At 32.9% G+C, this 25,350-nt stretch overlaps 1 protein-coding gene across 1 annotated transcript; it reads left to right on the top strand.

Annotated features, from left to right (window-relative positions):
* Positions 1–9,484: 9,484 nt before the first annotated feature.
* LOC131650259 (uncharacterized) lies at positions 9,485–17,354 on the top strand. Its single transcript, XM_058919979.1, has 11 exons — positions 9,485–9,639; positions 10,835–10,899; positions 11,043–11,197; positions 12,226–12,513; positions 13,051–13,180; positions 14,344–14,451; positions 14,563–14,665; positions 14,809–14,934; positions 16,301–16,488; positions 16,581–16,708; positions 17,000–17,354. The coding sequence occupies exons 2-10, from the start codon at positions 10,847–10,849 to the stop codon at positions 16,675–16,677; spliced, it is 1,248 nt and encodes a 415-aa protein (XP_058775962.1). The 5' UTR covers positions 9,485–9,639; positions 10,835–10,846; the 3' UTR covers positions 16,678–16,708; positions 17,000–17,354.
* The last annotated feature ends 7,996 nt before the right edge of the window (positions 17,355–25,350 follow it).

Raw genomic sequence — 25,350 nt, 5'->3', positions numbered from 1 at the left:
CACTTTTATGTATTTTTTAGTCAAAAAATCACCAAAAATCATAAAATATTAAAAAAAATCAAAAATAGTATTTTTTTCATCATTTAATTATTATTTTTGTATTTATTTATTAGGCCTTTTTAAAATATTATTTTTTTCATTAAAATCTTTATTTTTTTTGTATTTTTAGTCCAAAAATCATGAAAAAAAAAAGATTTACAAAGATTTTGTTCATATTTCTAAATATTGTATAATTGTATAGTTTAGGAAAGAATCAACATAATTAGTTAAATATTTCAAAAATCAAAATCAAATTATATTTGATTTAGAGTTATGATTTATTAATTAATTAATTGATTCTTTTAATATTTTTGTTAACCTAATTTTTATGTATAAATAGCATTAGGTTCTACACTTTTAAAAAAAAACTAACAATTCTAACCCTTATTCTCACTCTCTCTCTCTCTCATCCCACAAACACAAAAAAATATTTTCTCCTACTTCTCCTTCTTCAGGGTTGCAATTTCGGTTGCAGCACAGTAATAAATTTTCCAGCCTATCAGTCGAATTCTGAAACTACTGTTTCAATTTGCTCCGAATTTTTTCCAGAAGTTCAGAAAAAAAATCGTAGAACAATACTCCTTTAGATTAATTGTATTGGATTTATTTTTTGGTTGTGTGTATTAAAGTGGGGGTGTAGAGATTAGGCCCAATAAGAATAATATAGTAAAAGTAATATTATATTTGAAATTCTGGTACAGCTGACTCAGATGTCCTATAGGATGTCGAGACATCCGGTCTGTCATGAAATATACAGGCACAATATAAATAATTTTACATAGTACTGAAAGGTAAAGAACACAAGTAATTGTTAACCCAGTTCGGTGACAAACACACCTACTCTGGGGGCTACCAAGCCAGGAAGGACGTCCACTATCAGCAATATTAAATCAGAGCTAAACAACCTCAGATTTACAACTCTTCACTTAATCCCTATCCAATGACCCTTCTACCTAGATCCCCTCTATATATGAGAAACCCATCTCACTCCCAACCATCATAATGGTGCCTAGCAGTCAACACTCAGCCACTGCTTCAACCCCTTGTTCACCTCGTGAAGATTCCACTCCATGATAATTGTGATCACACAAAAACAACATCAATAGGAATACACACTTATATGACTATACTTATCACAACATGATAAGAACAATACCTAGCTAAGTTTCAAGCCAAAATCTGTCGTTTGTTAGCTTGTAACTTAGTCAGGAACACAACTTGGAGTTGCTTCATTAGCTATCTTCAAGAACAATACTTCTCTTACCTAAAGGCTTCAAGAAGAACAGTGACCATCCCACAGTCCAGGTGGTTCACATAACACAACTCATTACCTATAGGTTTCTGAGTGTAAACATAGAACAATCATTAACTCGGATTATTCCTCTACCAACTCTCCTAGAGAGTGGCCCTAAGGCTCAGCCCTAATGATTGCATCTTGATGAATTTGGCTGCACAAAACCTAGGTTACATAGCTTATATTTATAACCTATTCCCAACTGGACTTGGGCTTCTAATCACAGCTTCATTAGCTGTTACAAATCAGCAATTACTTTTGCTACAAGAAAGGTCTTCAATCATTAGTTTCCTAAATAATCTCTTTATTTAAAAACTTTATATTCTTCAATATTTAATTCTTCTGACCTTTAAACCTTTAAATCTGCACCACTAAGATTGCACAATATTCCCTTCAATATCATGCATTTGTTAAAAAAGAACTGAATCTCATTAATCCAACTCAGCAGGCGCGATGTCGAATGCTCCCTCATAGGAAATCTTATAAGACATGTTATTCCAGAACATGTTCCAACATTCCATAGGACATCTTCTTGTTGTACCTGTTATGTACCTATGTTCTACTTGCAAGTTTTACATCCTATGATACATATTGTTGCTAATGTTGTTTAGCCAAACAAAAATGCCAATTAAATAATTTAGAGAATTAAAAATATTGGTTAATTAGAATAAAAATAAAATTAGAGATAGCAGTAGAAGAGCTAGGTTTCTATCAAAGAGGAATAAGGGTTTGAAGAGAGATATGTAGAAGTTGCAGGAAGAGGCAAAGCTAGGAATTCGATCAGAGAAAAATTATAGAGCAACCTTCAATCCAAGGTAAGGGTGGGGTTCTAACTCTATAATAGGGTATATGATGAATAGTATGTGGGATTGGGTTTGTAAAATTGCTTCTGTTTGTGTTTGATACTGAAAATTAGTGATTGCCACTGAATTGTTGTTGAAAAATTTGTTCCATGTTGAATGGGCATAATTTTATGTTGCTGTAATACTGCGTTTGTGTTGGTTTGGTATGTTGATCGAGGGAGAAACTGAGACTAGGTGAAGTCTGTAAGTAGAAGAAAATGAAAAAATAAAATAAAATAAAGGAGCAGCCGCTCCATATGTGTGTTAGAAGGGGGCGCCCATGCCCATTAGGTGAAAGATTTGAAGGGAGCGTGTGCTCCCACGGTTAAGGATTAGGGGGCGATGGCTCCTTGTGAGGGGGTGGGTGCCATCATCCTTTTGTAGTGCTTCATTTAGTGATCCTGTAAAATATTTTTTTTAGTATAACTCCTAAATGAACTATAATGATGATTAGTAACAATATCACCTAGTAATGAAATATTGTAATTGACTAATTGAAAATAAAATTTGTTAGTTAATTGTATTTAACAACAGTAACATGAAATAAACATAGCAGGAAATGTGACGACAGAAGGAAGTATTTGCTGGAATAAAAAGGAAGCTATTAACAGTAGCGCACATTAGTACAAAGTAAGAATAATAGAACTTTTAACCGTTAATTATTTGGCCGGTATATTTGAATTGTTCGAATATTTACGGAATATTTATAGCATATTTTGGTTGATTCGGTGTGTTGTATATTTTACCAAAAAATGCGAAATTTCAGGTGATGTCGTTGTGAATGTCTCTATTAATTGGGAAATTTAAGTTGTAGGCTTATGACCAATGTTGATGTTGATGTTATGTTGTGGTTTAACCTTATTGTTGTGTTGTTGTTGTCGCATTCATTGTTGTTGCATCCATAGCATATCAAGTTGGGAGCTAATGCTCGGTAAGTTGGCCTGGATTGACAAATATTAAGTTGAAGGCTTATGCCTTGTTGACGCCTCTATTAACTGGCGGGTTTTAAGTTGAGAGTTTTGCTCCATTGGTACCACATGCATGTGCACTATACGAGTCACATTTTGTGTCGCATATTTGAATTATTGTTATTATAATAAAAAGATGTTTGTTGAATTGTGATGATTGATGTTATTTGAAAGTTGTTGAAGTGGTGATTTTAATATAATCTGATCTAATATATTATTTATCATACACTGAATTATATGGTTCAATATCTCACCCATTTTGTTTGAATGTTACCCCTATGTTGGTAACGTGCGGGTAATCTAGAGTGAAGGCTGCTTATCTTCATTAGTTCGAGTCAGGTGTTGGTAATACGTAACACTCGGGGGGATGAATGCGTGTTTTCTTTATTGTTGGTTTTATTATGTTGCTGAATTTCTAAGTTGTTTTCATTAAAGACTTGATGTCTCAAAGTTGTTTTGAGTTGGACAAGATGTTATGGTATTTTTAGTTGAATTTATGAATATGCTGCGTAGTAATGAAAGTTGTTTTATTTTTAAAGACTAAACAGGTCATTGTCGGTTCATCCAAAATTATGTGTTATGTATCTTTTTTACTTGTGATTGAATGTCGTTGTTTTTAAGTTGAAAGTGTAGCATCCCATGTTATGTTGGAAATTTTGTAACTCCATTTTTATAATATTCGTCGGGTAGAATTGGGGTGTTACATGAAACACAGTCATCAGTCTACTCACATAATAGTCTCTATGCATTATTATTGTCCTATTTGACAGTAAAACTTTAAGTATAATGTCATTATGTTTAATGAGGTCTCACGATTAAGTTACACCTAATATGTCATTAAATAAACTAATTACTCTAAGAACTTTATTATGTCATATACAAATAACATAATAAATATAATTCCTAATAAGTATATATATTAACAAACAATATATATCAAGGTCATGATACAAAAGCATATTAAGCCACTATTGATTGGCTATTAGAGTTTACTCCAACATAAAGTTCCTTTATGAAGAACTAAAAAAAGTCAAATCAATCAACCGAAAGGAACTGATGTTGTTGTGAAAACTTGATTGATTTTGCGCTTAGTGTCTTAATATTGTATCTGATTAATTATCTGTAAAATAATAAAGAGTAAGCCTTAAATTACTAAGACAATGCACACACTCTCTTAAAATGATTTACAAAACTTCATCTTTTGTCAAAACCTTCTTAAAATAGATTATGGCCAATGTTTAATCGATTATACAATGAGACTTTAGCCTATAGTCGATTATGGATAATATCTAATTGATTATGGGAAAAAAAATTCTATAATCGATTAAGAAAGTTACCTAATTGATTAGGGAATCGTTCCAACAAATATTTCTTTTTCTTACTAGGTCCAATTAATCAAGATGACTGTCTAATAAATTAGAACGACAATCTAATTGATTATACAGTATTCATGCCCAGGGATTGTTGTCTTTTTTAGATAAACTTTTCCCATATAAAGGAGTGTTTTGCTCACTTATAAAGCACAGATTTTATGAATAATTCACTCTCCTATCTCACTCATTATCCTTTTATTATCATTTTTATTCACTATGAATTGCTTTAGTATTGAGAGAGTGAAAAACTCAATGTAAGTGTTGCATTTTTTCACTTACCATGGTGAATTTTTTTATTCAAGAGTTTAGTTCTCTTGTTCTTTAGTAATATACTTGATGATTTCAAGCTAAACCTATAAAAAAAATTGATGTAAGGTTATTGGGCTAAACATGCATAAAAGCTCAAGTTGTTGATAGTGGAAATCTCAAGAGGAACCTCTAGGGGACTGGAGTAGGCTGCCTGGTTTTAAGGCTGAACTATGATAATTTGTTATCGTGATCTCTCTAATCTCCATCTCTTTCTTTTTTGTCTTTTATCTCTTTCACTGTTGAATCTCTTCTTTTACCCTTTTCGTAAAATCAATCAACCTAAAGTGAATCATTTTTTAAAAAGCTTTTTGAAAACCTAAATATCACAATTCACCCCCTTCTTGTGTTCGTAGTCACTTGTTCAACAGTATCAACTTTCAATGCTTCAACACACTTTTTATGAGTTAACATTACTTGAAAATTCACTTTCCACAACACAAAAACATTGTTAATAGAAAACTTCTTGATATCCTATTTAAAACACATGGTGCTCACTTGTAAACTTAACCCCTTTGCCATGCGGTGGGCACCACTTGTTGTGAAATTGAAAGATTCAACCATACCAAGAGCTTTTCTTTCAAAATCTAACAATAATATTATATTCATGGTGAATAATGATGTGTGGTACAAAGAACAATGACAACTGACTTAATGGCCTCAAACAACAAAATAACATGCCAAATAGTGTAAGCGAATTTACATCAAGCAAGAGGAAGATCAAACACAAGTACACAAAGAACTTGTTAACCCAAGTGTTTTCAAATCTCTCAAACTCTCTCTGTATAAAAATCACACAGACTAATTTGTTTAAAAGTGTTCCTCAATTTCCTTAGATACCTCAAAGATTTTTTGAATTCCAAGAATGCACTCCATGGTGTTTTTACCCTTGCCTCTCTTACTAGGATTACCACCTCTTACCTTTATCTTGTTTTTTATAATCTTCTAAAAGTGATAAAGAACCATATTTATAACATCCTTAATTCCTAATGGGTTAGATATCCAAAACAAGTCCAAAACACGACTCATTAATAAACTGATCCGCATACCATATTTGACGCAGAGCATTTTTTTTAAATTTCATAACTATTTCACTATTTTTCTTCACATGAGACCTTCTTCTAGCTACCAACACAAAGTTTGATGAAGTGTTATCCCCACTCTTCAATCTTCTTTCCTTAAAAGTATTTTTACTTGCTACTTCTTCAAAGCTCTAAACTTATTTCCCATATATTAAAACATGTTTAATATGCTCATATGAAGATGGAATAGACCACATGAGTATCAAAGTTTTATCTTCACCGTCAATCTTAGCTCCAATAGTTTCTAATTTTGAGACAATATCGTCGATACTTAGATGATCAAATAATTTCATATTTTTCATCCATACATAAGCTATGAAACTGCCACTTCAACAACTATTGAGTTGAGATACCCTTTTCCTGATATGGTCCTTTAAGTTTTTTTCAAAGCTCATTTACTAACGACGTACCAAGAATATTCGCAAAAATATTCTTAGCCAAAGACATGTGGATTATACTCGAAACTCTAAAATCTAGTTCCTTCCCTTCTCGCTGTTAATATTGAAAATGTTTCCTTTCAATACTTTATGTAATTCTAATTGTATCAACACATATTAGACTCGAGTTTTCCACAAATAAAAAACTATTCTTTTATTAAATTTCTCTAAGTCAAGCTTTGATATCGTTTCTAACCAGCAATTTAAAAATAATTGTTTTTTGATGTGAAAGATCACACAAAGCTGCAACTATGGGGTATTTTAAGAACTTTAAAGTCTTATACAAATTAAATTTTATTAATAATATCAGACCATTCAATTAACTCAACAACTTCACTTTATCGTTTTTCTTCTCTTCTTTCGTTATTTTCCTTTCACAGACCCAATATTTCTTCCTTCTTCTTGTAATCGCTTTCTTCTTCCTCCCGTCATTCATCTCCATTTTCATAAATTCATTTGTTCATCCAGCTTTCACCTTCCTCAGTTCATCTTCGTCTGTTCATCCATTTCGGTGAGTAACTTATTTCTCTTTCTATCTATGAAATCATTTTCTGAATTTGATTATTTCAAACTTTAACCCCTCTATTATTGTTGTGGTAATTTTCCAATTTTTAATTTCAGGGCTTTTTAACTACCACTGCAATGACATAATTGCATTAGGTTTGATTATGTAATTTATGGATAATTACTGATATTCATGGTACTCATAACTGGACCTGTGACCGTGAATAACATTTGAAATAAAAATAGAACAAGAAAGAAAAACAATGTAATTTTTCAGCAATTTACAATGTTAGAATAGAAATCAAAATGTAAGGAGAAAGCTTTCTAATTTATTTCTTGATTTGCTGCTCTTGTTAGAAGCAGGAGGTTGATTTTTTCTATTGAGAAAGAAAGATGAAAATTGTACTGCGGCTGCATCACATGCTAGAATGAAATAAAACTAGTCGTACACCCGTACGATGCACGGATAATTATTATAATTTATTTTAATAATAATAAATTAAAAAATTTATTATGAAATTAAAATAACAAAATAAATATTTCAAATGATAAAAGATAAATAATAAAATTAGAAGAGTTCATTATAAGTCGTTGAAATTTTAAATAAAAAAGTTTTAAACAAATTTAATAGTTTATATCTTAAGCATCTATTAATGTTTTATATCTAATGACAAATAATTTTTAAAACTTAAATATAGTTGACAATCCTATAAAAGAAATTAAATAAACAGTGCATTAATATAAAATATATTTTATGATTAAAGGATATAAAGTAAATAATATTCAACACCCTATACATAACACATTAACATAAAAAATTATATTAAATTATAAACTATATTCATGAACCATAAAATATATTGAAACTGAAAAAAATTAAAATTTAAAATACAAAACAAATAAAGGCAAGTATATCTAAAATATAAGATATTAATAATATTATGTTAAAGAGAGACAAAGTATTATTTAATTTTAAAAGAAGTCCAAATATATAAATTATACAATATATAATTAAAACTATTTATACATAATAATATATTATATTTTTCATTATATTATACGCATACAAAAATATTGTATATGCAAAAAGACATTAATTGTCTAATATGCTAGTGAGGTGCAACATCTTTATATAAGGGATATTGTATATGCAAAAAGATATTAATTGTCTAATATGCTAGTGAGGTGCAGCGATACAATTTCATAGGTAAAATTAATATATTATTGTGGTTAAAATAAAAAAATGAATGATATTATGATTTTAAAATTTAAAGAGTGTTTATTTCAACGTGGTTTAAAAACATAACAATTCTTAACTGCGTAACAAAATGTTTGGAAAATTTAATGTGAGAAGATTACATGTGAACTCAAAAATTAAAATTAAAATTATGATTGTAATCAGTACAATTTAAATACACAATTAAAAATAAGAAAAACTCTTCACTGCACCAAAATAGAAAACATAAAATACAACATCACACATTTTGTGAGAGTTTTTGAAACTGCTAAAACAGAAGATTTTATGTGGTCAGTGTTATGCAAAACATCTTGTGAATGATAATGGTAGCAATGAAAGAGGGGATCTTTGATATCTTCTAATATGTAACTACATCCATATCAATTTGAATGTCCTTCTCACTGCATATGAAAAGACCACAAAGGACTGAGGTGCAAATAGAAGTCATAATTTGAATGTCCTTATTAGACCTGAAAAGAAACAAACAAAAAGACATCAAACAAACTTTAAAAATAAATAGATACATCTCCTGTAGTTATTAAAACCCAGTAGAATTGGTTATATTATAGCTACTTTTATAGTAACAGAAGGAATTGGGAGAAACCAAAGAGCTCTTATAGAGTAGTGGAGAGTGTTTTTAAAGAGATTTTACAAAGTAGTGGAGAGTGGTTTACAGAAAGTGAAGGAAACTGTTTTTTATGGTGGACCAATGGAATAAATTAAATAATTAACTTATTATTTGGAAAATATTAGGGAACGTGTATGTTTTCAATTTATTAGGAAACCGTTTTCTAGAATTAATTTTAATTTAACATCTTTATTTTTATTATTATTATTATTATTATTAATTTTTTTTAATAAATTTAGGAAATTTTAAAATTAGGAAATGGGTAGTGGGTTATTTTGGTTAATAGTTAGTGGATAAATGAGTTTTATTACTATTAATATTAATTTAAGATTATTATTATTAATTTTATTTTAATTATTAATTAATAAGTGATTAATTTTGAAGGGAGTTTTGGAGGAAAAATTTAAGGAAGAAATTATGGGATTATAATTAAATTAGGGTTAAGTGAATGTTTTGGGCTTAAGTTGTTTTTAGTACAACCTATAGGCTTAAGTTTATTAGTTGGGTCTAATATTTTCTACCACTCTTAATTTTCAATTATATTTACCATGGCTGAAATTTAATTTGTTTGGAACTCCACATTTAGACATATAAGAACTCCACATATATTATTTTAAAGATGCTATATATATCAAACTAAATAATATATATTTTAAATATTGTATTTTTTTATTAAAAAAAATATTAATTTTTAATTGTGTTATCTTATGTATTTTCCATCGTCCATTTTACTCATTTTTTAATTTAATTTTTTGAAGAATAATTTTAATTTTATATAACCCTAAAATAACAAAACGCAGCATCTCCATCAGTTTTGCCCCTTGTATCAGAAACACAAATTAGAGTCGCACGCAACGCAACTCAGCTTCGCCGGAAAACGGAGGCGGAGTCGGTCGTCGGCCGCCAGAAACAGTGCGATATTCATCCAGGTTTTCCTTCTTCCCCAGTTTTAATTTTAAAATTCTCTTTCTCCTCTCCTGTAGCATGCGCGATTATGCTATTAAGTGCGTTTTGCCGCTACTGCAAAAGGAATCGCGTCTGTGATTGAATTGATCGCAGTAGAGCTTTACTTTGCACCGCTATTCTGTGCCAAATTAGTGCGATTGAGAATAACGATAGTTTACTCTTGCTCTGAAATCAGTATTGTTCTACTGTGTGAAATTTGTGTTTTGAGTTTCAATTAGGCTTTCAGTTTTCACTGGTTTTGTATAATATATCTAGAAATGATAGCGTGCGAAATATCTTCAAAGAGAGACTTATGATACTATATAGCACCGATACCTCGGAAAAAAATGCGTTTCGGATACCTACATACAAGTGTTAAGTTTAATTTATTCATTTTTTTCAAATTATTACCGGTGTCGCCGAATCAGTGTCGGTGTCGTGTTCGGGTCTGTGCTTCATTTTTTGAATGATAATATTATTTTAGGGCTGTTTCTAATTCAATCTTTATGCCTACGAATTCGAAAAATGATATCGAACTACGTATTGGTATGCCGGTTCTATGCTTTTGGATGTCACACGACTGCACTATTCTTGTTATTGGCGATGTTGTGTGGTTATTTATAACGAGAAATTAGCTTGAACATGTTTATTTATTTTTAGTGACCAGGTTAATTGAGTTTTTGAAATGAACTCTAATAATATTACACTGGTTTTTGAATAAAAACTCTAATAATGCTTAAATGTTAAAGGAAATCAAAAGATGGATTGATCAGGTTCGTGATCATAACATGGCATGTGGTCATTGAATTCTAGTCAACCTGGTCGTGTCTTGGTTGAACCCAACCTTCGTTGAACCCGTTAATCATTGAGTTTCATCAGGTTAAGCCGTTAAGGGTCTAACCGGTCAAAATTTAGGAAATGTTAAAGGACTCACATAACCCGCCCCAATCTGTCCTAGAAATATCTCTACTTTATTCCCAATTTTCCCCTCAATATTTCCTTGGTAATCATTTTCTTCTCCTTTTATTTTGTTTTTGAGAAAACTTGAAAACAGGCAACAGCCAGAAGAAAATAAAAATTGTTTCAACTCACAAATCATAGACATTTGATTTTTAAATGCTATTTTTGGACCCTTTTACTTTTATTTACATAAAAAATATTTTTTGCCCCCTTTTTCAGGTTGGAACCAAAATGCCGGATGTTCATATCCTTGTTAATGATTTTGTGAATCAGCTTAAAAAACGGTAAATTGTTTCTCCATTGGCACTGTTTAAGTTCAGTGAACTGTCTATTAGGAAGTTTTGACGTTTGGGAATATTTTGTTGTTGTGCTTTTCTCACTATGTTAGTTGTTTTTTGTTATTTATTGATTTATTTATTGATGCTAGTAAAATTGAAGGTTCTCAGGCCACGGCAAAGCAGACAGCAGAGTTGCTTCGGTCTGTGATTTCACAACAGAGGTTGCCTCAAACAAATCAGGCCACAGCTCTGATTAATGCAGTAAGGGTTGTGGGGGAGAAGCTTATCGCTGCTAATCCTGTTGGTATGCTATGATAGAGATTTTACTTTTTTTTAAACTACAAATATGTATTATGTTTGTGTTGTCTTCAGTCTTTATGGAAGTCAAGTGTGTATTTTTGTGTTGTTGCTGCATGATTGCCCAAGTTTGACTTTGAATTAATTTCTAGATTGTAGAAGCTTTTCAATTACAGTATATTTATTATGCTTTCTTATGATAAAGTTTTTACCAGTGTTATCAATTGCGGCGCCATGGCCGTTATGGCGGATATACATGGCGGTTTTTGGGCTCGCCACAATGGTAAATATCGGCTGCTATTGCGGGTTTTTACGCAGTAACGGCGCCGCAAAGCGTACGGTATGGCGAGATTTTGGTTCTCCGCCATGGACCGCTATCCGCCACGGACAACACTGGTTTTTACAAGCTTATAAGTGTTTATGGAACAGTTAAATGCTAGAGACTTTTGTTGGAAATGTATATTTGAAAAGGAAGAGGGATAACCAGGAGAAACTAATTGAATTTAATCTGTAACTACTAACTGTTGCAACAAAATACTATATAGATAGAAGGGAGGGGGTTGGAGTAATTTTTAGACAGATAAAACCAGAACAAAGAAAGGTCATGCACTCTCAAATGAGCCCTAAAAATTGTACTCTCATTCATTGCTCAAGATCATATTGATATGATGGATTAACAAGAAATTTCTTACTTCCTGTTGTTTTTTCACTCTTCTCACTTAAATACCAGTTGTTTCTATCATTAATAAGAGAATTTTTGAAAAAGTAAGATGCCATAGCTAGTTTCGAATTATACAAGTAGCTTTCTTTAAAATGCTCATATAGTTATTTCAAGATTTTCTCAGTAATTCTTTGTTCATAAATTTTCTTGGAGAAGTTTATCTAAACTATCTCTATGCTTAGTTTTACTTTTGTGGAATGATGTTTTATGGTTACATTGTCATGCATAAGTGCATAATGGTTTATTGTGCTTTGTGGGTAATGGAAATTGATTTATTGTTTGCCTATCATAAAGTGTTATGCATGCTATTGCAGAGCTTGCTGTGGGAAATATTGCGAGGCGAGTTTTGCATATTATAAGGGAGGAGGATCTTTCCCTTGCCACAGCTGCTATAGCTGGTTTGGAACTATCAGCTGTAAGTGACGATGAAGATGACGTGGATCGAGATGATTATCCTGTTTTATCTGCTGCTGCGGTTGCAGCTGCTGCAAGAAGCACCTTGCGTCCACCATCATTGCAAACTCTTCTAGAGGATACGCCTATTACAGCAGCCATTCCACACACATCTTCTTCAGGGGGTGATTCTGAAGGGAAAAGTAGATGTGAGTATGGCACCAGGCTATTAAGATTAAGAGTGTTATAAAATATCTTTTTATAATATTGTTTACCATGTTGTATTTTTCTTTTCTTTTTTTCCTTCTAACTTGATCTGAATGGAATCACATGCTTGTGTTTTTACTTGATATCCAGTGGAGAACCTATTTTTTTCTTTTTATTTAGGCTTTTACTTGCGAAAATTTTCCCCAAGGCAAGTTTTTGTTTTTAATATATATAACTATTGGATAAAATTAATGCTTAGATGTAATAAATTTCCTCACTTTTTCTAAAGACATCAGAATGAACATTGCTTCCTTGCAACTTGGAGACTGTGAGCTCAAATCTTGGACACAGCCTCTGTTTGCGGGGGAAGATTACATACATCTGACTCCCCAAACTTCACGTGGTGGGAGCATTGTACACTGGGCTGTCTTTGTTTATTTTTTCCTTCTAGTGGCATTTAGCAATGAAATTTCTGTTGTTCTGATATTCAATTGCTTGTGTAATTTTGAGTTTGAGTTTTTTTATTCTCTTTGTTTCAGCTATTGATAAGAGTTCAAGAGGTCGGAAGTTGAAGCATGATGTCATTGAAGCAGTTAATGAACTTATTCAAGACATATCTACTTGCTATGAACAAATAGCTGAACAAGCAGTAGAGCACATTCATCAAAAGTTAGTTTCACCTTAATCTACTTTTGCCTGTTTTAAAGTGCTTGTTTGTTTGAAAACATTTTATACCTGCTCACCATAGGCAAGATTGGTCAATGACTCTATGGATATTTGTACATATTTGCACGCCACTTTATTGAGTGTACTATGCACCAAGAGTCATACTATTTTATTTTGTGGCCAATGCTAAGATTTCTTACTCTTGTCTATATAGACATTGATAGATTATTCCAATACCCATGAATTCTCCACAACATGGTTGATTGAATGCTTTTGTTTCTTAGGTGGAGTATTCTATACTATGCCATATGGTGGACATGCAACTATTTCTAGATGTGTTAAATTCCTAATCATAAACTAAACTGTTATTGTTCTTTATAACAATTAGATAAGAGACAGTACCTATGTTAAATTTCAGTGCTTTTTTTTAGTGTTTTCTACATTATTTTAATAGTGGTGTGGATTGGACTGAAATTACGAAGACTAATACAACTATAAGGACCCAAGTAATTTTATTTGGCTATTTATATGGTTAGATTTATCAAGCCACACTTTAGTTAAAGCTTTTCATGGAGGCTGTTTGATCCGTTTTACTCTCTAATTTCCTGTGGAGACTGCATTACCTTTATGTAAAAGCATGGTTGAGGTATTGGTCTTGAATATAAAACAAAAAATGTAATGATTAATTATGTTATTACTGTGTGACAGTGTATTGCCAAGGATACCTATTATTGGCTGATATAGTTGGCAAAAAAGTAATTTTCAAGTACATCACATAATATTAACTTAAAACATCATACATATGTTCAATAAATGCCATTTAATGTACAGATCAAACAGCCAAGTTGTCAACATTTAATCTTGAGAATAGTTTTGATGTGACAGTAGTTTATTATTTTTGTTTATTTGGAAAATGAGCTACTTTGTCCATCTATGTTTCATGTTGCTGAGGGTTGCTTATCTACATTACTAGCATTTGGTTCTATACATAATACTAATATATCATGCTTCCCTCATCTTAATTAACCAACACAAATGTTCTGTTGATTTATATGATTATGTCTTGATAGATAGAAATAGATGATGATCTTTTTCTTTATTATATTTTTGGAAGAATTTATAATTCTTTTTCTTATTTGCTTACACTTTATTTCCATGATTTTCAGTGAGGTAATTTTAACGCTAGGAAGTTCAAAGACAGTGTTGGAATTTCTTTGTGCTGCAAAGGAGAAAAAGAGATCATTTAAGGTCTTCGTTGCCGAAGGTGCCCCAAGGTTGGTAGTAGATGCCGTCTCACATTTCTAGTGGATGGAGATGTTCAATTAGAAATGGATTTCTTTATACTATTCATATGACCATTTAATATTGAAATTGCATGCAATCAGATATCAGGGACATCTCCTTGCAAAAGAATTGGCTGCTAGAGGCTTACAGACCACAGTGATTACTGATTCTGCAGTTTTCGCCATGATTTCCCGAGTGAACATGGTATGGTAAAATGCCATTCTTTTTGGAATTAAGACTCTTATGCAAAACTTAATCTGATTTCAACTTACCAACTGACATAGTGACATGGTAAATGGTGGAGTTATTCCTGAGCAACCATATGTAACAATCCTGCCATTATATAGGTTATTGTTGGAGCTCATGCTGTCATGGCTAATGGTGGAGTCATTGCCCCAGTTGGATTAAATATGGTTGCACTTGCAGCTCAAAGGCATGCTGTTCCTTTTGTTGTACTTGCTGGAAGTCACAAGGTGAAATATGCTAAATTATAATCCAAGTCTACGTCACAGTTATAGTTAGCCAAATCTTCTCATGATTAGTTTTGTTTTGTTAAATACGGAAATCGGATTATAGTTTACCAGTTCTGTGGGAAGCAAAAAATTCAACAAATTTTTTCCACATAAATTAAAACTTTGGAAACTGAAATACCCGAAAAAATATTTAATCAATTTGTTGTTTTTAATTTGTTTATATGACTATGTGATGTGACTGTTAGGTACCCAAGGAATTGAGTTCAAAAGAATGAACCATTTTATTGAAAAATTAAAAAAGAACAGACAATTGATAAAGAATAGAAGAGAAATCTCTCCTCCAAGGGTTTCCCCTTTTGACAATATTCTTTTTTTTTGTTTTGTTTTCAATACTTAATGATAATCCCCTCTATCACTGTATTCCCCTATTTGTACAAATACTCTTCTCTAACTAAACCGATTACCAAAAACCTCTCTGGGCCAAAAACAGCTCTGCTATCCCATTATTTACCCTATAGATTAGCGGCTGCTATAGTGTTCTGCACAGGCTCTTCCAATAGCGGTCAGCCTCCGCTCTGCTGCACAATAGCGGAATATCGCACAATAGCTTGATATTTTCTTCGACAAACACTTGAGATTAGTTTTCATATTTGTTAGTTTCTATCATGATTTGTTTCCTTTTTAATTAGAATTTGGAGTCTTGCATTACAGCATTAGTATAACAAAGTGTTAGTCTTTTAGTCTTTTTGTATCATCAAATCAGAATAACAATCATATCAAACCATAATCATAGTTTGAGGTCCTTATTCATTCCCTTTCATTTGCAACGGGGTGATGTTGAAACATGCTATTTCTACTATATTTCCTCGAGGACCTTAGTTATTCCTGTTCCACAAATTTAGGAGAAATCTGAGTACAATTTCTGTTTTCAAAATTGATAGGTACTGGGTGCTAAGAATTTTTTGAAATCTAGTTAATGATATTTCAGTTGGCTGCACGTAGTATGCACTGATTTCTAGACAATTTTGTTTGAAGTTCAGATATCTCAAGCTGTTGCAATTGATACATATATTTTTGATCTAAATGATAGGATTTGTTAAATGGAAAATTGGAATTGAACAGTATTGGCATTTTATATGACGATAATGAAATAGCCACTTCTTAGTTATTTGGTTCACTTAAGACGCCTCCATATTATGATAATATATTACCAATACACAAAAGCTCCAGGCTTTCTGTCAATTGCTAGCAAGGAAACTTTGGTGTCATGACCCTGTTTTGGAATTAAATTTTGCAACTGTTCCTCATAACAGTTGCCAAATGTTTACTTGGGCTTTTGTTGAATGTTACTTTATCTTGTTCACAGTTGTGCCCTTTGTATCCACACAATCCTGAAGTCCTATTAAATGAGCTGAGATCCCCGTCTGAGCTACTTGACTTTGGGGAGTTCTCGGATTGCATGGATTCTGCAAGTGGTGGAGGTTCTCTTCATGTGGTAAACCCAACATTCGATTATGTGCCACCAAAACTTGTTAGTCTCTTTATTACTGACACGTAAGTTGAACTGTAATTGATAGAAAACTAGCTTTTCTCGGTAGTCATTGACATTTGAAAATGTATACTAATCGGTTTCTTTCTCTTCTCAGAGGAGGGCATAACCCATCATACATGTACCGGCTCATTGCTGATTACTATTCAGCTGATGATTTGGTTGTGAAACGAAGACCTGCTACTGGGATTTGAGTTCAGCAGCCTCAGTTTTTGTCCTACAATGGTAAATAAATGAATGTCTATTTACTTCTGTTTGTCATTGTGTGTATCGTATTATTATTTGAAGGTGAGAGGGCTTGCAAGCTTCACACTATAGATGTCCATATGGACAGAAGGGTGTGTGTGAAAATCTCACATCAACTACTTATATGACTAAGCTAGTGCTTATATGGGCAGTCTTCATCTTAATAGTTAGTTTTGTGGAATTGAATTAGACTCGGACGAAAATCTGAGTAGTGTTATTTGCAATGGAATTTTGTTTTAGTGTAATGACATTTCATTGCTCAATTTTCAGGGTGTCTGTTGTCCTCTGATGAGCCATACTCTAGAGAGATATGTTGTATGCGGAAGAAAATGAACCTTGTGTAGTGCTGAGAATTGGGATGGAGCAATTGTATGCGGGAAATTATCTGTGAAAAATACCCTGTTAAACAAGGAAAGTTCCATTTTTGTGATTGCTTACCACTGGGGCATAACCCTTGTTTTAATTTTTTGTCCCCCTCCCTCGACTTTTTTTGACGTGTACATCTTTTTCTACTAAAAAATGATAATAGTATACAACAACTTTAGTTGTTTGATATTTGTTTCATAAAATGACTGCAACAGTAGATTTTTAACATGAAGTCCAAGTAGATTGTTTCTTTTCGAAATGTCGAGTAATCTATTTACTTTGGTAAAATATCCGCAACATCTGTTTGCTTGAGTGGATTGTTTAGAACATGTCGTTTAAGTAGAATGTTGACTTGGTTTATCTGCTATTTGCTTGATTTATACATTAATGCAAACATCCTTCTTCTCAAGATTCCCTATCTTTAAGATTTTGTATATGAAACACGTCACTCAATAATTTTAGTTTTATTTTAACATTTGTACAAATAGATTCATTCTTTATCGTTTGATATTTAATCACCTACTTGCACACAATTTCTTTTCTCCATTACATACTCATTAATTCTCTTCATTGACACATTTGTTGGCAAGGCAACCAGCCTATTGACATCAGGAAAATACGAGTGAAGAAGAAAAAGAAAGTGTGATAAGTATCGTATAAACACTATAGCAGACTCTTGAGCTCTCAAACTCCCTCTACATTTAACACTTAACGTGTGGAAAAATTTGATTAATATTTCATAAAAATGTAAATATTTATTTACTAAAACACACAACAACAGATGTAGTCACAGCAAAAACTAAATCACACTATTTACTCGCAACATGATCAAAACACACACATCACATGATTATGTAGTTTAATACAATTTCAGATATTAAACACAACATAATAACTATAACAAACAAGAGAGTAATACCAATAAACTCAAAAATTGGCAAAAATATATTAACCAAATTAACCAAAACATACACAAAGGGCCAGTTTGCAAGATATTAAACACAACAGAATAACTATAACAAACAAGAGAGAAATACCAATAAACTCAAAAATTGGCAAAAATATATTAACCAAATTAACCAAAACATACACAAAGGGCCAGTTTGCAAAATATAGTAGAGTCAACTGATAAATTTTCAGACTAAACTGAAATCAAAACTAAACTACAATTGATGAGATGAAATTCTTTGCATGCTAAATATAGGGAGGTCGAACAAGCATCTTCTAAAAAACCTGAAAGATTAAAAAAGGCAAAATATCCTTTTTGGTCCCGTATGTTAACACCAGGGTTCATTTTGGTCCCTTAACTTCAAAAAGTTTTATATTAGTCCCTTAACTCTTCAAAAGGTGCCATATTAGTCCTTTTTGTCATATTAGCGACGGAAAAACTCAAAAATTGGTCGCTAAATCAGTCGCTAATATGACAAAAAGGACTAAAATGACACCTTTTGGAGAGTTAAGGGACCAATATGGAACTTTTTAAACTTAAGGGACCAAAGTGAACCATGAGGTTAACATACAGGAACAAAAAGGGTATTTTGCCATTAAAAAAATACATTTGAACCGTTAATAGTCACAACTTCCTTCAAAGAGGTTATCAGAGCAGTTAGTATAATTTGACGCCCTCATGTTATTCTAGCAACTTCTTCTTGACACTTTTCTCTTTCTATAGCATCAGTCAAAACCTTGTCCAAGTTGGTGTAGGTTTTCACATAAGAAGATAAACAATCAAAAATGTCAACACCAAAGAGGAAATGACTTTCTAAGGAACATAGCTTTTAGGTAGCGATGAGAATATGTCAGATTGTCTCACAGGAGTCTATAGTCTAGCCAATTTAAGACTTTGCCTATTTAATAAAAATATTAGGATTATGATTTTTTTAAAAGTCTATTTAATTAAATAGGCCAGGTTTATGTTATTAAAAAAAGCCTATGATATATAATGAGTTAAATGGACTATTTGAAAGCCTTAATGTGAAACAGACTTTTAAATAGGTTTACATATTAGGCCAAAAAATTCTTTAATAGGCCATAGGTCAGCCTTAGGACTTAAAAATTTATCATTGGTCATGCTCATGCCTCCTAAGGCTTGGCCTGGCCTATTTCCACCCTACCTTTCACAGCTTCCTCACTAATAACGAGCATGTCTTTGCATATCCTACAAAATTCAACCAGATAATAATATTCACCCTTGTCGTCCTGGTGATATCTCATTAGTTTCACAACTTACACATCGAACAACTTCGACGATTTGACAAGGCTACATTCATCAGAGAATACACCATTCCTTTCTAAAATCAACAGAATGAACGAAGTGTAAAACATAGGTCGATACAACTTTGTTCTACAAATGATTATCTAACCGATAACGAACTTCACCTAGTTTACTTCATATTGATTAAGCAAGAACCACGTCAAAAAAATTGTTGTTGTCAGCTCTTGCCCATTTTCTGGCTTTACGGTACAATATCTTCACAATGATCCAATGCAACATTTGTATTTCACATTTCATCTAATTAACGTGAAAGTTCGCGATATCCAAATAGTCTTTGAAAACTGATTAGGAGATAGAATTTGTTTCGTTGCGGAACCAGTAATAGAGAGGATTGGGTAAACTACGGTAGAATGAAGCTTCCTAAGCAGTTCAATGATGGAACATCATGGATCGGAGGTTACGATTTCAGTGCCTCTTAAATCAGAGACGTTGATCTTGAGTCAACGTCGCTAATCGATGTCGACCTTTAATCGATATTGCTAATCTCTGATACGATCGATCAAAGGGGATACCTGCATGGTAAACACTCTAACACTCAAGCTAGTTTAGGATTCAAGATAATTGTAGTGAGAGTGGAGATTAGAGATTGTGTACGTGAAAACCCTTTACGAAGGTATTTATACATTAGGCTTAGTGGAGTGGGCAAAATAGTTGGGCCTTAACTAATTGGGTCTTTGGCCGACACATAACAATTGCCCTCAAGATTCTCCAGACACTTTGGATGTTAGGGGAGTCTTTCAACAGTCATTGTCACTACTACAAAAAGGATATACAACAACGCTCGCATTACCACGACCAAAGGATCCACCGTGGTAGAATCAGTTCAATTAACTGCTTTCTTTTTATTTTCAATTTTAATCCACTTTTCACCACGGTTGGAAGTTTCAACCATGGTAAACGGTGGCACATGGTCATGAGTTTGAATCTTGTTGTTGTTGTTCTACTGTTGCATTTTATATTTTATTTAAAGACATACAACAACAGTCGTTTAATACAATCGTTGTTGTATTTAGTTGTTTACCCTGGATTTTGGTAAACAATCGCTAGTCTTGGAGGATCGACTAGATTGATCATATGACATATGTGTCTAAATTTCTAAAGTTTGTTGTAGTTTTGATTTTCACTTTCAAAATTGTTAATGAATCTTTTAGCCATTTTGGTAATTCACTTGAAATACCAATTTGGCTTCGCATTTATATAATTGTTATCCCATTATGATTTTTACTTCTTGTAAACTGGGTTTGTACGTCTTTAGATGCTTCCCATTTACTCGCTAAATTCTATGATATGCGGCTAACTCTTCAATCTCAAAGGCATTGTGTGAGAATATTTTACTAATTTGAAAATGACCTTCTCAATTTGGGGACCACTTCCCCAAGGTCCAATATTTACGATCCATAGGCAATATAACTTTCCACATGTATTCTCCTATCGAGAATGTTTTCTTTTTTACCTTTTTATTGTATGTTTTTGCGGCACACTCTTTTTGTCTTCTCAACGTATCTAAAACTGGCAACCTTTCTTCACCCAAATCAACTAACTTATCTAACATCATATTCCAATAATATTCAGATGGTATTTCATTTTGCCTTTGAATTCTTAGCGATTGTAAACTTATCTCCACAAGCAAGACTCCATCATGCCCATATGTTAGACGAAAAGGCGTTGTATTAGTTGTCTCTTTAGGAGAAGTTTGACATGGCCATACCACTTGACCCAAAGTCTTGTGCCAGTTTTTTGGTTTTTTACCCACATGATTTTTTATCAAGCCAATGACAATTTTATTTGCATCTTTGACTTGACCATTTGCTTGTGCATTATATGGCGTAGATGTCAACAACTTGATCCCTATCTTAGAGAAAAACTCTTGCATCTTTTGACCAGTAAATATCAAACCTTGATCAGTTGTAATGGTTTCAGGTATTCCAAATCGATAAATGATGTGACTTTGGATGAAATCTATAACCGCCTCTGGGTCAACATTAACCAAGGGTATGACTTCAATCCATTTAGTGAAATAATCGATCCCCGCTAAGATCTATTTTTTATTCTTGGATGATGCTTGTCGGATTTCGCCAACTAAGTCTAAAGCCCAACCTCTAAATGGCCAAGGATTCACAATGGCATGTGTTGCACCCCAAAATTTGCCCATCTAATTTTATTTTTAATTGGCTAAATTTCGCATTTCATCTGCATATTTCCATTAGGTCATCTAACTCCTCATGCATTCATTAATCAATAAATCGGGCTTGAGATCAGGGATCTTGAAAGTTAGGATTTCTCCATTTATTTGAGGCTCTAATCTTAACTCAAGCTTGATTCATCTGACTCTTATTTGAGTGTTGGATTGTGGAATTATGATTCTTATTTATTGTCACTATGGGTTTCTATCATCATCTGGGGCTTAATTCAGTCGGTCCTTATCATCTTGGACAATTTGGTTCAAAGTGGGTATTACTATCATTTGAAGTATTGGATCACCTAATTACATGGATTCTAGGTCATTGGCTTTAGTTATTATACAAGAGAAGGATGTGGACTCATTGGATTCACTTCATCAATCCAAGTTGGTTCTTCTTTAAGTTACTTATGTCGGTTATTCGCAAGAATTGAATGAGAAAGATGGCGTTGTTTCGAGCCTAAGGATTTCTATCCACGTTCTGACTAAAGCTCATCTTGAGATAAGTCCTAGTTATGTCTGTTGGCACCATGAATTCAGGTTACAAACTTGGAAGTTATTGGAGTTTTAAATTTAATTGATACACATTGGAGGTAAAGAAAGATTCAAAGTCCAAGTTCCAAATCAAAGTCATCACCACAAAAAGGAAAGAGAAGTTACAAAAAAGGAATACTATCATTCTTTACAAATCATGTACCAAAAGGGTCATTCAAGTCTTCACTACAAAAAAAATCATTTTACATTGCCATCAAAACATCACTAGTGCGTGGAGAAATTTATCAGGAAAAATAAGCTTAATCTTCAAGCTTTCATTGTCATAACTAATCCCATGCACTTCATGATTTTTGCATCACCATGATCCTGCCCAAGTACTGACCTGCAACAACAAAAGACAAGAACATCACAACTCCATCTCAATTGTATGCTGCTGTTAACACAAGGAATGAAAAAAGAAGAGCAACACCAAACCAGTTCCTAAGTTAAACCAAGTGTATATCAGTACAAGGAGATTATATCATCCAGCCATATATTCAATGTTCAATTCACCAGTTCTCATTCAAAATTGAATTTAAGCAAGTATATTATTCATCGTCATTCAGCCAAAGAAGATATATTACAAGATGTCCAAAACAGGATGCATACATACACAATTCTAAAAGCCTATGTAAACCATTTCAATAATCCAAAGGGCAGCCATTTACTCTTGTTCAACTTGACTACAAACCAGAAAATCCACCCTGCATAAATAAGAAAAAACCAGCAGCCATGTTCATAACTTAACCACAAATAACTCCCAAAAAGCAGTTACAAATTCTAACATTTCCTAACAGAATTCCTAACCGAATCTTCAACTAACAGCCCTACATGTAACAGAATTTCAAACTAACCTATAACAAAATCCTAACTGTTTTTGTAACTAACCCAACCGAATCAGCCAGCTAAGCAATATCTAATAACAGAAAAACTAACTAACAGAAAATCAGATTGATAACTAACCTGCTGAAGATTCAATCTCCCTATATAACATCTTCATCATTCTTCAGTTGGTTTCTCCACCATTTCACGTTTCATTCACACCATTTTTCACCAAGTTCCTCTCTTCACTTCACACCTTAATTCATCTTCTCCACCATTTTTGCCCTTCATTCTCTCTGCAACTTTCAGACCATTCTTCATTCATCAACCTTCCAATACTCTTCCTTCACTTCACAACTCCACAATTCTTCAATCATCTCGATTCATGATCCACCACCTTCACCATCTCTTCAAGCAACGTCCTCATCCTCATAGCAATCATCATCACTGAATCCTTCACGCAACAACCTTCATCGCTACAACAATCAAAGAACAACATCATCTCGTTGCGATGGAAAATTCAGCAATAGTGGAAAAATCGAAAGGATAGCTCGAAGAAGAAGAAGAAGAAAATATCAAATTAGAAAAGAAAAAGAAGAAAAAGAATCGGTAACAAACCAGTAACAAACTTCATCTTCTCCAATCTTCAGAGTTCATCCTTCCCACTCACGATTCCTTCATCATCTTCATCGCTTCTTCAATCACCATAAACAGAGCTTCATCGCTCTTTCAATGCCATAATCTTCATCATCATCTTCGTCGTCAACTCAGCGATTCCAGCATCTTCACCATAATATTACTGGACGAACGAGTCAACATCACCGCAAAACGGCCATAGCCTCAATCCGTTCATCACCGTTCGCCTTCACTCGATCTTCGACACCATCGCATCAGCGTCACGCGAGTTCTACTAAAAGGGAAGAAGAAGGACCGACGATCAAGATTGAAGAGGTACCGAACTTGTTTTCGATTGAGCTGAGTGTGGATCGGAGGAATAGCCGCGCCGTTCATCGTGAAGAGGAAGAAGCAGAGAGAATTGGGAACGTCGCAGAGTAATGTAACCCTAATCCTCTTTCGTTTTATTATTATTATTTTTTTAAATAATGTTATTAATTTGATTAATCAATTGGCATGATTCGTGTATAATATAAAGTTTAATTCCTGATTAATTGACTTAACTATCTTAATTAACAGAATCTTATTAATTCTGAAGGAATAATAACTGGATCAATAAATTCTTTGGGCCTCCTTTGGGCTGGGCCCTGCGCCCATAGCTCTTCACACTCTATATTTCAGTTTGCATCCCCTGGTTCTATCATTTTGTTATTTGGATTAATTAGTTTTTACCATTTTCTCTGAGTAATTAAATTGCTAGTTTTTCTTAATAATTCTTTGTTAGGCTAATCATTTTATTTTATTTTTGCTTAATTAGAATTCTTTTTGACATAAAAATGTTCATAAAAAAATATTAGTTTAGGCTAATTATTTTATTTCTCTTTTGCTTAGTTTTGAATTCTTTTTCTCATGTAAAATTCTCATAATAAATAGTATCTTTTAATTCATTTTGTACAATATTTTGAATCATTTGTTTTCAGGTTTTGTGCTATATTTCCAAGTCATTCTCTTAGTCAATTTTGTACTAATTTTATATCATGCTTACTTGTGATTTTTACTTGTAACTTCACTTGTATGTTCCCATAGATTTAGGACCTATAATCTTCATGACTTTTAGGTTAGTCTTCCCTTTTAAACACTTAGGCTAGTTATTCATTTTAGGCTAGTTTTATTCTCCTTTTTCTTTTCAACTTTAAAACATTAATAAAGGACGACGCGAATCATGCTAATGCCTTTTTTTTAGTGTGAAAGAAATGATTGGGCGCGTAGGCCCCGATGTATGTTCTTTCCCACTTAGCGGAAGAGAAATGATTGAGGCGTAGGCCTCGGTGTATTTCTTAACCGTTATTTAGAGAAACGATTGTGGCGTAGGCCTCGATGTGCATTCTCTAAATATTCAAAAATTGTATTTCATTTAGAGAAACGATTGTGGCGTAGGCCTCGATGTGCATTCTCTAATTATTCAAAAACTGTATTTCATTTAGAGAAACGATTGTGGCGTAGGCCTCGATGTGCATTCTCTAAATATTCAAAAAAATCTTTTTTTTATGGCATGATTCAAGTCACAAATTAATTTCCCTTAAAAGACACTTAACCAAAAACATTTCAAAATATCTAATAAAGGCTCAGACCTAAACAAAGTAAGGAAGTGATGCGAAGCCTTGTAGTGAGTTTTCGTCCATCATGGAATTACACCTAAAAATCACAAACCAATCATCTCTCTCTTGCCTCCGAGGCATTCTTTCTCTTGCCTTCAGGGCATTCTTTCTCTCCTAATCGGACACGTTATTTCCGCTCCATTCCCAGCTTAAGACTCCAGAGGTCGAGCAG

The sequence above is a fragment of the Vicia villosa genome, linkage group LG2, assembly GCF_029867415.1.
Source record: "Vicia villosa cultivar HV-30 ecotype Madison, WI linkage group LG2, Vvil1.0, whole genome shotgun sequence".
NCBI classification, from domain to species: Eukaryota; Viridiplantae; Streptophyta; class Magnoliopsida; order Fabales; family Fabaceae; genus Vicia; species Vicia villosa.
This window is presented reverse-complemented; position numbering and strand designations above follow the sequence as displayed.

Excerpts from the sequence above, each read along its gene's own strand:
- LOC131650259 (XM_058919979.1), top strand. The coding sequence starts at position 10,847 with ATGCCGGATGTTCATATCCTTGTTAATGATTTTGTGAATCAGCTTAAA. Across the intron at positions 11,198-12,225 it reads TATCGCTGCTAATCCTGTTG|AGCTTGCTGTGGGAAATATT; the intron begins GTATGCTATGAT and ends ATGCTATTGCAG. Across the intron at positions 13,181-14,343 it reads GTAGAGCACATTCATCAAAA|TGAGGTAATTTTAACGCTAG; the intron begins GTTAGTTTCACC and ends CATGATTTTCAG.